The following is a 14,428-nucleotide window of genomic DNA, read 5'->3' as shown; positions in this document are numbered from 1 at the left end:
AATATAATACAAAATACATATATTATAAATTTAATTTTTAAAATGTATTTTATGATAAAATAAAGTGAAATGTTTTTATTAAAGATTCTTAAGAAAAACAAATGATATTTCAAAGTTTCGGATTTCTTACATTTTTTGGAAAAAGCATCCATCTTTAATTGTTTAGATTTTTGTTTTCTTTCATTAAGAATTTCAGAATATGGTCGAATGGATGCGATGATGCTCCTTTTTACATTTGCACTTTGCTCCCAATCATTGTCTAACTCACAAAGTTCATCCATGAAACCTTCTATAGTTGAAAAGATATGCTTTAGATGGGCCGTTTTCATAACTCTTGGAGTTTCTTCTTCATTTTCTTCCTTCTCTGACTGTTCACGATCTAATTCTTTGTATAATTCTTTTAAGTCTTCATTTGAGAGTGGCTGATCATGGGCTTCTAAAAGTTCTGTCACATCTACTGTAACATCTTCCAATCCCACATCATGTGCAAGTCTGTTAATGTCTTCAATTAAATTCTCATAATGTGATACTTTTTCAAAATTGTGCATCAATGCTGGCTGAAGTTTACACCAAACTCCTTTTTAAGCATTTTGCTGAAACTTCATCCCAAGCCAACTTGATGTTTTTAATACCTTTCAAAATATCGAAAGTCCACCAATAGTCTTTAACTGTTTTGCTTGAAGTGTCTAAAACTCTCATCATTTCCATGAATGTATTACGGAGATAATAAGCTTTGAAGGTTACAATAACTTCCTGATCCATTGGTTGCAAAAGAGATTTATTGGAAAGCATGTAAACAACCTTGGCATCCAAAGGTGTTCTTATTTCATCAAGGTTTTGAAGATGTCGTGGAGCATTGTCCAAGAGAAGAAGTGCCTTGGATGGTAATTTATTTTCTTCAGAAAAATGAAGCACAATAGGGCAAAAATAACTTGTGTACCAATCTGTGAAAACATCTTGTATGTGGCCCAAGCTTTCTTGCTCCATTTCCGATAAACTGACATGTCTTTATCTAGACCCATTAAACTTTAAAAGGTCTAAATAAAACATATGGTGTCTGTGAATGATACACTAACATCGGTTTAAGTTTCAAAATTCCTGAAACATTGGTTCCCAACAAAAGAGTTAATCTATCTTTCACATCTTTAAAACCTGAAGCAGAATGTTTTTCACGAGAAATAAAAGTTTGTGCTGGTAACTTTTTCCAATAAAACCCAGTCTCATCAACGTTAAAGATTAGGTCTGGAGAATAGTTGCCTTGTTCTACATAATCCTGAAATTTCTTAGGAAAAGCAGCCATTGCTGCAACATTTGCACTTGCTTCTTCACCACATAATTTTACACTACGATAGCTACTTCAGGATTAAAATCTCATAAACCAACCCTTGCTTTCCAAAAAAGTTTCTTCACTTCCATCTGTCTCCTTAAGATTATCAAAAGTTGATTTTGCTTTTTCAGTTATAGCAGTTTGAGTCAAAGGAATTTTTTTTTTTTATTTGCATCATCCACCCACAACGATAACAATTTTTCCATTTTTTCAAAAATTTTACCTCTACCGTAACTCACATGTTTTACATTTACTGCCGTAGACTGTTGAGCAGAGTGTTTAATTTTATCTGCATTTTTCATAATGGTAGTAACAGTCGATGGGGGTAAGTTCAAAGATCTACAGACTTTAAAGCGTGTTTGTCCATTTTCCATTTGTTGAATAACTTCCATTTTTGATTCCAGGGTGAAAATTGTGGTGCCTTCTTAACATGTTTAGATAACTCTGGTGCACTTCTTTTATTTGACATAATAACCCTCCTTTATTCTTGAATACGTGGGTACGTAAACATTTAGTGTTTAATATTTTTATTTATTTTAATATTAATTTAATATAAATGTATACATACCCAACAATATTAAACAGAAAAAATGAATATATTTAATAAAAATCTTTGTTTTAACAAATATACATAATCACAGTTCAGTAAATAAGTCAACACTGAAACGAAATCAGTCTAGCATAGGGAGAATCAGGGAATTATACGGTGAAATGGCAAATTGCACAGTGGCATTATTTGTGAATCAGCGTAAATTGAGCCAGCGTAAACAGAGGGCTACCTGTATTTGTATATAAAATGTGGCATTTGGTGAGTCCATCTGTAAGAAATGACCTGAGATCATTTTGACATCATTTCAAGCCATTAAATGAAGTAAAAGTAGCATCACAGGAAGCTTTATGGATGGTTGAAAAGATCACTTACAACAATGCTTCCAGAAGCTGTATGAACATTGGGAAAAGTGTTATCACATATATAGATAATTACATCAATTTCTCATTGAATAATTATTTAAGTAAAATTCTCTTTCTATCTCTCTCTCAGAAACAATTTCATAGGACAACAAATTTCAAATAGCATACCAGCGTATGTAATCTACAGAATTTTATAGGTAGCAATTTATTTTATTTCTGTTTAAATTTTAACACTAATTAATAGGACAATCTTTTTCTTTCAGCTCATATATATTTAATATAATAACAAATGTTCTAGGGCAGATTCATTGCGCAACTTCAGGTCCATATCTGACTTTTTGCATGGGTCTAATTATTTGTCAAGGTACAGTGGAATCTTGCTTAACAAACACCTCGCACAATGGGTGTTTTGCATAACGAGCAAAATAAATTGTGAAAAAATAACTTTCTTAACGAGCGATGTTTCACATAACAAGTGGCCAGGAGAGGGGAAGTCCCGGCTATGCACATGTTCCATCAGTTCGTATTTAGCACTTGTTCTGTTAGCATCTTAGTGTCGCTTGTGATCACACATTTTTCCAAACTTGTGTTCACACATATTACGTATAAATATCAACAACCATAGCCCATTATATAATAAACACACCAAACGATATTCCAAATTCTTGGGCTATGTAAAGGCTATAATTACATATTAGAAATTAATTAATTTGAGTAGAGGTAGGCAGTATTAAATTTAATGACCAGTTCCATCTCGTATTAAATTTAATGACCAGTTCCAAATTAAATTTCAGAAATGTCTAAATTAAGAATTACAGTAGAGCATCGATTATCCGACCCCCAATTAACCGACTGCGTTCCAGTCGGCAAATTGAAATGTCTGCTAGTGATGTGGCACTACAATATTTGGTTATGTTTTGGCTACTTTAATATTATTTTTGTTAAATTTTTGCATGTTTTACCTGGCAGCATGGCTCGACCATGAAAGGGAGGCTAGTATTTAAACCAGGCCTAATACACTATACTAATAATGTATTTTTTCATACTTTTTGGTTATCCGACCAACCCCAGTCCCCAATTAAGTTGGATAATCGATGCTCTACTGTAATTATTTATAATTATTAAATTTAATACAAGATGGAAACATAACTACTCACCTCTATAAATATACATTAACATTAATACCGATACATTCTAATCTACACGTCAACAATGCCGTAAGATATCCACCTCTAGTCAAATTAATTAATTTCTAATATTTAATTATAGCCTTTACATAGCTCAAGAATTTGGCATATCGTTTGGTGTGTGTATTGGACAAATTATCTGGTTTTTTTTTTTTTTTTCTGTTTTCTGCAAATTGAATTCGCATTTTAGGTTGGTTCATTCCGTGCTAGAAGAAAAGATGATGATTCATGCTTGTTAACAATGTTTATTGTATAATTTTCTTTGAATAAACATTATACATAAAGTATTTGAGTATTTTTTGGCATGAAACGCATTATCATATTTTACATTAATTTCTATGGGAAAAATTGTTTCACTTAACGAGTGTTTCACATTATGAGTAAGACACTGGAACAAATTATGCTCGTTAAGCGAGGTTCCACTGTACATATCTTGACAAATAATTGGACCCATGCAAAAAATTGATAATTTCTTAGTTTTTGATGTAATAAATCAATAATAATGCAATTGTTAATATAATAAACATAAATATTTTAAATAATTCTGTCTTTTAAAATAAAAAGACATTTTTTGCATGTAAAAATTTTGGTTAATGTTACATTAGGTAGCCAATATGGCGGCTCGTCTCTAATTCCAGCAGGGAAACAGTGGGACACACGTAGTAACCTAACCTAACCTATTCTAATAATTTGGTTGCTAATAATTATGGTAATTTATTAGAATAGGTTAGGTTAGGTTAGAATGTGTGTCCCACTGTTTCCTTGCTGGAACTAGAGACGAGCCGCCATCCTGCCTACCTAAGGTAACATTAACCAAAATGTTAATATAATAAAATTTAAAAAAAATTACAAAATACTAATTTAAAAAAATTAAAATTAGAATTTTGTATTACCACTCTTACCAGCCAGTAGTGCTTCTATATGACAAGGAATACTTTTTAAATACAGTAGAGCATCGATTATCCAACCCCCAATCAACCATCACATCGGTTAACCGACCATGTTCTAAAAGGCAAATTCGAATGTCTACTAGTGATGTGGCGGTACAATATTTGGCTGTGTCTTTGCTACTTTAATATTATTTTTGTTAAATTTTTGCGTGTTTTAGCTGGCAACTCTGGCTCGACCATGAAAGGGAGGCCAGTATTTAAACCATGCTTAATTTTTTTATTTTGTCTTTATTTTTGTATTTATTTTGTGGAAAATAAAGAAATAATTTTTAATGATACAATAGCGACGATTATTGTTTTAAAAAGAATTTTGTTAGGCAATCGATGAAAATTCAACACAAAGTAGGTTATTAATAGTGATATACTAATTACATGGGATATACTAATATACTATACTAATAATGTATTTTTTTCATACTTTTCGGTTTTCCGTTTTTTCAGTTATCTGACCAACCCCAGTCCCCAATTGAGTCGGATAATCGATGCTCTACTGTATTTCTTTTTAATTTTTGTTTTCATCAATGAGCTATGGTGCCTTAATAAGAAATTTGAAAGTTGATTTTCTTACATTTATAGTGTTGCCATATAAAAAATTTATTAGAAGTGTTTGTGATGTATGAGAGAATAAGAATAACAAAAAATATACTCATTCCTTAAACAATATTACAAAAAATAGAAGAAAATAGTACAAAAGGTATGATTTTAGTCAATGGGTCTAATAATTTGGCAAAGTACTATAGTAAGGAATATGGACCTGAGAATCCACTCAAAAATGTTTGTCATTATATTAAGTATATTTGCTGGAAGAATAAGAAGTTCTTATTAATTAGTTTTGAACATTTCCAGTTAGAATTTTCAATTTAAGTATAGATTTTATTTAGTTAGATTGTATATATTAATGTATATTGATATTTTTTATAATATGATCAGTTAGATGATACTAAATATTTAATACTTATTTATAACTTAATAGAAATAATATTTTTATATATGCAACATCATAATAAAATTTAAATGATGATAATGTTCTTTTATATATTTTTAATAAATCATATCTTATGCAGAAAGAAAAGAAAAAAGAAAGAGCACAGGTTGATCAAGCTTTTTTTAGGTAGGAAAAGTTTTTAACCTTAACTTTCATATTATTTAATAGATATAATTATTTTATAATTATAAACTTTTATATAAGAAACAATAATTTTTTTTTTGTAAAAAATTTGTGTGACGCATACACAAAAGATGCAAGTGTCACACAAATTATAAAATATAAAAAATAATATTAAATTTGGCAAAATAAACTACTACCTAATTTACTTGATAAAGTCTAGAATTTTAATGAAATTTTTAAATATTATACGTGAAAATAAAATAACAACTCTTGCTAGTCAGCTTTCTATTGAAGTCAGAGAACTCAATAGTTCTAATGAACCATAGAGCAAAGCCAATGGAAGTATTTGTTTTTTTTTTTTTTTGGAAACTTGGTAGTTTCTGTACAAGGTTTTTAAAAATTCTTTCTGATATTGCCACTACTGTTTAGTTCTTTGATAATATAAAATAATTTTATTGAAGCAATATATATCTTACTAACAATTTCTCCTTTAGTGAAATGGTGTTTTTATAATATAAATTTGCATAATCTTTCATCTAACTTAAATAAATAATTGTCTTATGATGATTAATGGAATTCATTGACTTTTACTATCATTATTTACATCAGTTTTACAATCAGTATTACTTGATAAAAGTACTTCAGTAGTATCTGTAGTACTTTTGCTATCAGTAACATAAGATTAGTATTACTAATTTGATTACATTGAATTCTAAAATTATTCTTTTTCAATGAAATTATATTTTTAAGACTACTCTTGTTAATTTTCTCTGTAGTATTGATTTATTTATAAAAACCAAAAATTCAATTTTCAGTTATTGTAGCTAATTATATAATATACTTTTATTAATTATAATTTTTTTAAAGTATTGTTTGATTAGATGATTGTAATTGTCTGCAAATAATTAATATCTATATGCAGTACAGTTGTGGTAATCTAAACCTTGTAATACAAACAGATTGTCATTTCCCTAACTAAAATAATGGGCTTGTCTTAAACCTTGTGTGAGATCCAGAATTTATCAATATTTTTTCTAATTATTTCCCTTCCTATTGCTTAAAGAATTCGAGAAAAAAAAACAACTTTGCTGGGAAAATATACAACTCTCCTCCAAAAATGTCAACATTCTCTTATCCCAAACATCTTTAAAGCTATAGTATTGCAAAAGTTTACAATTAATGTCCGATTTCATCAATTTATTTTGGGTCCTGGTGACACCTTTAACTTCCACACCTGCTACAATAACCTTTATTTCCAACAAAAGTTAGTCACATGATGTACATTCTTAGGACAAACCTATAGAAGCCTGTTTCTTCCTCCCTTCGGGGGAGTCTCTCATCAAAGGTCAGCTCAACCACATCCAAAAAACTTTCAGGGGAGTCTACCAAAGAGCCGTATCTCCGAAGATCATATCACTAACAGCGATTCGTGTCTCAGTCGCGATTTTTATAACTTTGTGCGAACAAGTAAACAGGGATGAAATTGAACCTCTGTGGAATCATCAAAGAGGTATGATAACAATTAATGTGAACTTTCTCTCGGCCATCTATGTGTATTAGAAGGCTAGAGAACAAAGTCGATAGATTCTCGAGGTTAGATATTGTAATTGTCTGTTTGTTATCTAATAAATCTTTGTTTCATTGTTAAATGGTGTTATTTACTCGGATATTGCCTACACCTTACTGACGACCCCTCTCTTCTCCTCTACTCAACCTGACAAAAAGAATCCCGACCCCTTGGGATCATAGAACGTAAATCAGCCATCCTCTGACGGTGGGCAGGTTTAACCAACCTGTTGCTGACAAAAAAGAGGTACGACCTCGTCCTACCCACACTTGTATGTGCAATTCACAAATAAATTAAACATGAGCATGTGTTTTCAAGCATCACTGTTCATTTCTTCTTTTTACTTTATTTGATTTCCAGAAATATAAACCTACAGTTGCCTGGTATCTTAAACAATAAAAATGATCTTAAAGTTTACGCACCATATCCTTACTACAAAAACTAAGATTAAGATAGTTGATTGCTTAATAAATGGAAATTTGGCTACTAAGCATGCAAAATAATTCATGTGGGAAAATCTACAATCAGTGACATAAGGAAGTCACAAGAATAACTGCAAGCATTTATCTCTACCACCACGATGTCTAACTCTTTAAACATGAGATCCTCTAAAATTGTTGTAATCCATTTGAGACAAAATTGACCAAAGGCAAAGTTGTTTGACTTGTTTTGCTTTACAAATTACTTTCATTACTTCCTTTCAACAGGATATGTTCATTTTTATTTTAGGGATAAGAGTTAATAATATAGCAGTTTCATTTACCAAACTTTATTAGTTTTGTATATTTAACTTTAATATAGATTAGATTTTATGATATGGAATTTATTGTTTTTTAAATATCTTTATGACTTATATAAAAACCAAACAAAAATAAGTATAAAAGATATTCACTTAATTTTTTAATATATTTTTTTCATTAAAATTTAAATTTTATCATATTTGTTTTAAATTTATATTTATTGCTTTTTGCATATATTTTTTATAGTTTTTATGTTTATTAGTTAAATAATTTATGAACTGTTTTATTGAAACAATTTGTTATCTTTATTACCAGATTCCGTAATTTTCTTTGAATAATAAAATAAAAAAAAATTTTTTTGTATTATAAAACAGTAAATATAATTGAAAGCATAATAATTAAGAAACAACTGCACAAATAATAGAAGCAAGACAATTGTCAAAATATCTGTTGTATCATTGAATTTCCTTAGATGTTAAAATATTTTGTACCAATATCTTATACTATTGTATATTCTTCATTATTTGTGTTGAATTAAGGAATAACAAGCTTTTCTTTTGGACTAACAGGGATTATGTATTGAGAAACAAACTATCACTGGTCTCAATTAGTTCAGATTATGCAACTGTACTGTATTACAAAGACATATACTGTATATATCTTTGTATATACAGTGTATATATATACACTGTATGTACAAAGATATATACAGTGTATATTTTTGTAACCAATGTGTTTATAATATATGATTATAAACACATTGGTTTTATGATGTATAATTTAAATTGAATGGTGATGACCAAATTATAATTATTGATGATTTTTAATCTTACAGGCAACTTTTTCGAATCCTGAAAATTCTCATACCTGGAATTTTTACAGCCGAAGTATGTTTAAACTACTTTAAAAAATTAATTGCTGAAATAACTGTTTCATTACATAAATTATGAATATAATTTTTCTTTTAAAAAAAAAATTGATTTTAAATGTGATTTATGTGAATAAAATATTAATTTTACAGTTTATTATAAAATTTATCTTATAATTCTTTACTTTCATAAAACCATGTAATACTGTAATACTTTATATTATAATTATCACTTAAAATCTTAAATAATCACTTCTAATGGGAACCAAAACCTTTTTGTTATACTGAAAAAGTGTTTTTGGCCCTAATTGGACCCATCTTCAGTTTCCATTACAATTTTTACTCAAACGTCTTTAAGTTTTTACATTTAGTATTTGAACACCATTTTCTATAGTTTATCAACAGTCTTCTATAAGGTTTGATAATGAACATTATAGAAGATTGGTATTCAGATTTTATATCAGAGAATACATCACAGTGGTTCAAAATAAAGAAACAAACTTTACAGAAAATTGTGTTCAAATATTATATGTAGGAACTTCTTTAAGTTTGTGTAAAAGTTGTAATTGAAACTGAAGATGACCTAATTAAGGCCAAACACAATTTTTCAGTAAAATAAAAGGTTTTGGTTCTCATAAGAAAGTGACTACTTTATTTAATTAAAAATTTAAAATAATATTTGTCTACTTATATAGAAGGTGCACAGTAAAAGTTACCCAAATAACATTTGAATGAAGGTAGCTAGAACTATGAAAGTGAGATATTGATATGATAGTGATTGTCAGATAAAACTGACAGCAAGGCTCCTAGCAGCAAAAGTTGTAAGTTAGTACTCGTATCTCAAACTACGAAAGTTAGAGAGAACATAAATGAGAAATTTTTAAAGCCAAAAATTTTAGGCTTTAAAAAATCTACAGAAACTAGTAACGGAAATAATCAATTAAAATAAATGAGAAAGTTTCAGAGCATTACCAAATTAGTATAGAAATGTCATTTTACAGAAACAGATGGTGCAAATAATATGAATATAGACTACAGTAGACCCCCTATAACATGATAGATATGTTCCGTGTTATATGAATCTGTGTTGTACGAGTCACTTAAATACATGAGCCAATCACAGCCCGGCACTTGTGCAGTTTAGGGGCTACAGCTGTTTGAAAGGTTTTCTTCCATAAAATTAATTGATTCTAGACTAATTTGACTCAAAATTTCCAAATCACGTATAATTTTTTGGGAATAATCTGTATAAATTATGCTATAAACAAAAAATTGTAGGATTACTTACCAAGTGTGCACCGTTCGACGACGCCATTGCCTAAGCTTGTTTTCGTCACGGAGCAGCTCATTGAATGGCCAGCGCATGTTTCCTGATAAGTTATTTTTCTGCAAAAAATTTGCTGAACTTTGGAGACATCATTAATATAAATATAATTTTTATGGCCATTGAATAATAAATGTTTTCTAGTAGTCCAGTGCTCCTTTAAACTCAACGGTTTGAACAATATCCACTATTGGTCCAGATTCAACCAATCCTCACGAGTGGGCAATGTTTTACCGTGTTATACAAGTCTCTTTTAGCATGTTATACAAACACGATCGCAATTTTTTCACCATGTTATATGAACCTGTGTTATGGGGGAGTCTACTGTATAATACAATGAACAAACCAAATCCATAAAACAGAAATTATCATATAATATAACTAAATAAAGTCTAAACAATAAGATCTTTCACATGGGAACACTAGGTGCTAATTTTTCCTAGTAATACAGCATCTTTCATACACTTGTAAGCCCATCAGCATTATGATGATTCATACAATTGCCACATGGTGTTTGTATATTTCAATAATTTTTGCATGCTTGCTGATATTTGGGTCTCTGATGGATGATCATATGGACTTCATCCCAGACTACTATGTTTTCTTCTTGTGTGGTGAGTGCAGCAAGCATTGTGAAGTTGTTTCATGCTAAAAGAAGTTACACAAATGAAGAGTTGAGATGATAATGCTATAAGGCAATACTAGGGAATCTGCACAGCAGTTTGCCTTTGATTTCCTACTGCTCCACATTGACGGTATAGACCAGGGGTGGCCAACAAGTCGATCGCGATCGACCAGTCGATCGCCAAGCCAATTTTGGTCGATCGCTAGCGATGTCTTGACTTAATGTATTATATTTGTAACTGAACGCAACTGTGTGCATGCAGTTATGACTCGACTCACAAGCAGTGAGTGCACTTCGTACTGAAACAGTGTATAAACATAGTATGTATTTCACACTTCCCCCTCCCCACTTAGACTATGCCTATGACAACAAGTCGATTGCGACACATTTTTACAATAAAAAGTAGATCTTATGTGCACAAAAGTTGGCCATCCCTCGTATAGACCATTTGTCAAGTTGTTCAGAAACTAAAAGAAATGGGTAGTATTGCAGTTTGCCCTCAAAGAGGCTGATCCAATGGCATTAGTATGCATGAATAGCCAATATGTTATAGCATATGTCATGGCTAACCCACATAGCAGTATGATGGAAGTTAGTTTGGCATGTGGCTTTCATCTTATGTGTGGGGACATTTTGCATGATAATCCTTACTATACCAGTACAAGCACTGATGCTTAGACATAACAATGGCTGCCTTGATTAATGTAATTTTGCAATTTTCACTTTAGAAGAAAATCTTGCCTTATCAAACACCATTTGGACTCTTGAGGTGCAGTATACTTGTATTGAGGTACTTAACTAGAAAATAATTTGATATATAATTTTAATTAAAACTTAATCTTTTTTAAATAAAAATCATATCAACAATAAATTTTTTTTTTGGTATACTAGCATTCAATTTCTGCTGTTTTTATTATTGTTTACAATGAATAATGACAAAAGTTTGATTGTAAATTATTAAAGTTTTGTCTTAAAAGTGAAAAATTAGTGATAAATTCAAAATATGCAAGAAAATTTCAGAGATTTGAAGAAGTTTGTTTCGTTGGTAAAGAAAATTAAATCATTCTTGTATGCAGAGCTGGATTAAGCTAGTACAGGTCCTGTAGCATATGTTTACACATCCATGCCATACACACATCACACACTTTTAGTAACATCTCATCAGTGTAGACATGAAATTAGCTCAATAAAGTTAATGAATAAATAATTTTATTCAAATTTATTTCATGTTATGTTGGTAGTGTTCATAATGATTACATACCATGCTTCATGCAACTCTATTGACATGAAAACAACAGAGTTAGTAAACTGTGATGTGATAAGTTTCACCAGACAGGCTTGTAAGCATTTAGTGCAGGCCTGAAATACGAGGGTCATTCTAAAAGAAAAGAACATTGTAAAGTACTATTTTTTTAGTATCTTAGGAAACCGACTATAATTACGGTCGGTGAAACTTCCGTTAACCTAACGGGTACTTTACGCGGATTCGAGATTAGTTTGCCAGGCCTGGGCTTTTAAGCGTGCACCGAAAGATTAGTAATAATAACGATAAATACCAAGTCAAATCAAAAGTTCAAATATATTTAATTAATAACTAGAACGTACTACGTACAAATGTCAATAAGCCAAACAAAATTTATTAACGAAAATCAACAAGTCAACCCGACAATAAACTCAGCTACTTAGCTTAACTTAATAGTAATTCCCCTTGAAATTCGACAAATCAAATACTTAGAAACTATGAACAAAATCTCTTACTAATTAAACGTCTATTCGTCACCTCACTATACGAAGAAAACTATTTCCTCAATCCTTTCGATATCGTCAAATCGTCAATCGAACTCCTCTTTAACACCTTGGATCGTCCAACTATCAATCTGGACTTCTATCAGAAAATACTTTGCTTTCGAATTAACCTCTCTCTCAAAGTCGCCTCGATTTGGAATTCACCTCGGTTTGGAACTCACCTCTCCTTCTTCGGTTAACGTACGGGTTTTATACTGTGAGGTGACGTCACACTTGAGCTGGGTTACTCCCCTTATTTACATACTTATTTGCTAACATTAACTTTCTGTTCTGGCAGCTTTAAGTTTCCGACAAAGCTTATAAACCGTTTACAAAATATTTATCATAATTTTCTGGGATGTTTAAGACGGTTTATCAAGTATTTCTCTACTAGTGATTGTGGGGACTTCCCCCTCCATTTTTTTTTCTGCGGACTGTTACTTCCGCTGGGCAGCGCAAGTGCGCAAGATGTTTCCTATGGCGCTTATTTCTCCGTGAGTTGTTTTATCTTCATTTTTCATTACTAACAAGAGAGTGGTGGGGAACCTTCGTCCTAAATAAACATAAACCCCAAACAAAAGATAATAAAACAGAAATAATAATAAAATAAAAATAACATTCGGACTCAGTTCCTTACAACGTTTTGATCTGACGAGCTGCACAGTTCTCCCCCACCCCCCACCACCACGTCACGGACTTTTTTTTTTTTTTGCATCAGTCTGACGCTAACAGCGATCCACAACGATCGTTTACTGTTTATTGTGTGATTTTGAAATGTGTGACAAAATTAAAGATTCTGCCAAGTATGAGGTTTGTAGTGTAACATGCTTTTTGAATTTGAAAAAAGTCTGCCCTATCAAAATTTACAGACAGATAACAGAGGTTTATCTGTTTGTAAATTTTCACTGACTACGCCATATCATTCAAAACAAACTGCAGGGATTGTTGTCCAGAGGCATTGTGCATCTTCAGGATAATTCATGTCCACATGCTGCTGCTTTGACGAAGAACTTGCTTCAGCAGTTTAACTGGGAAGTTTTTGAACATCCTCTTTATAGCTCAGACTTGGCTACAAGTGATTACCACCTTTTCCCAAAATTGAAGGATTTTTTTGGCTGGGAATCGCTATGGAAGTGACAATGAACTGAAAGAGGCTGTTAATGACTGGTTCAAGAACTTGGCGGGAACTGAGTGTGCAGATGGCATAGAAAAGCTGGTGATACGCTAAGACAAACATTTAAATTTGTACGGCGAATATGTATAAAAATAGTTCAGTTATCATATGTGTTGTAAAACAAGTTTTGTTTCATTATCTTAAATTAAAATATCTAGAGAAACAAACATTCTTTACTTTTAGAATGACCTTTGTATATGCTATCTTTCAAGTAGGTTAATCTGGCACTGCTTGTATGAACAAGAAAAAAGGATTAAGTGAATTTTTATAATGTTTCTTACTTATCCGAGATTGAATCTGTTTTTGAAGTTTTTTTAAAAAGTAATTCCTAATTAATTTTTTAAAACAAGTTTATGTAATAAAATAACTTACATTATGTTAAATTATTGGACTGCAATTTGAAAAAAATTGTAGACCTATAAATTCCCACTGTCGTCCGTCTGTTATTCCTTAGTCTTGAGAATGGAGTTAGATAGATGAAAGTCAAGACCAAATATGGAAAGTTAGGGACAGAACACCTCAATTAACTAAATACAAACTTCTGGTTTGCACCAGAAGTCACATTATTTCAATTCAAAAATTTTCTCCTGAAAGGATTTAAATAGATGACCAGCATGACTCTATTGCTCACAGGAAAGTGAGATGTACAGGGGAAAGACATTACTAATTTGAGGTGGAAAGCATATATTATAAATTAAAATATGATTAAAAACTGCAGTCCAGCATTGTGACATGTCGTAATAAATCATTGTTAATTTTGAAGTTAATATAAATTTATAATTAATACATTAAACAATAAGTAATTGAACTATTATAAATAGATTTTTAAAAAATTATTAAATAATTTATATGTAATAATGC

At 30.7% G+C, this 14,428-nt stretch overlaps 1 protein-coding gene across 1 annotated transcript in view; it reads left to right on the top strand.

Annotated features, from left to right (window-relative positions):
- Abcd3 (ATP binding cassette subfamily D member Pmp70) overlaps positions 1-14,428 on the top strand; it is a 44,242-nt gene that overhangs the window by 12,589 nt on the left and 17,225 nt on the right. The window contains exons 3-4 of the mRNA XM_067267720.1: positions 5,441-5,487; positions 8,627-8,678. Coding sequence (XP_067123821.1) covers positions 5,441-5,487; positions 8,627-8,678 — 99 coding nt within the window. The remainder of the gene's footprint in view (positions 1-5,440; positions 5,488-8,626; positions 8,679-14,428) is intronic.

The sequence above is a fragment of the Centruroides vittatus genome, unplaced genomic scaffold, assembly GCF_030686945.1.
Source record: "Centruroides vittatus isolate TY-2023 unplaced genomic scaffold, ASM3068694v2 contig_3077, whole genome shotgun sequence".
NCBI classification, from domain to species: Eukaryota; Metazoa; Arthropoda; class Arachnida; order Scorpiones; family Buthidae; genus Centruroides; species Centruroides vittatus.
This window is presented reverse-complemented; position numbering and strand designations above follow the sequence as displayed.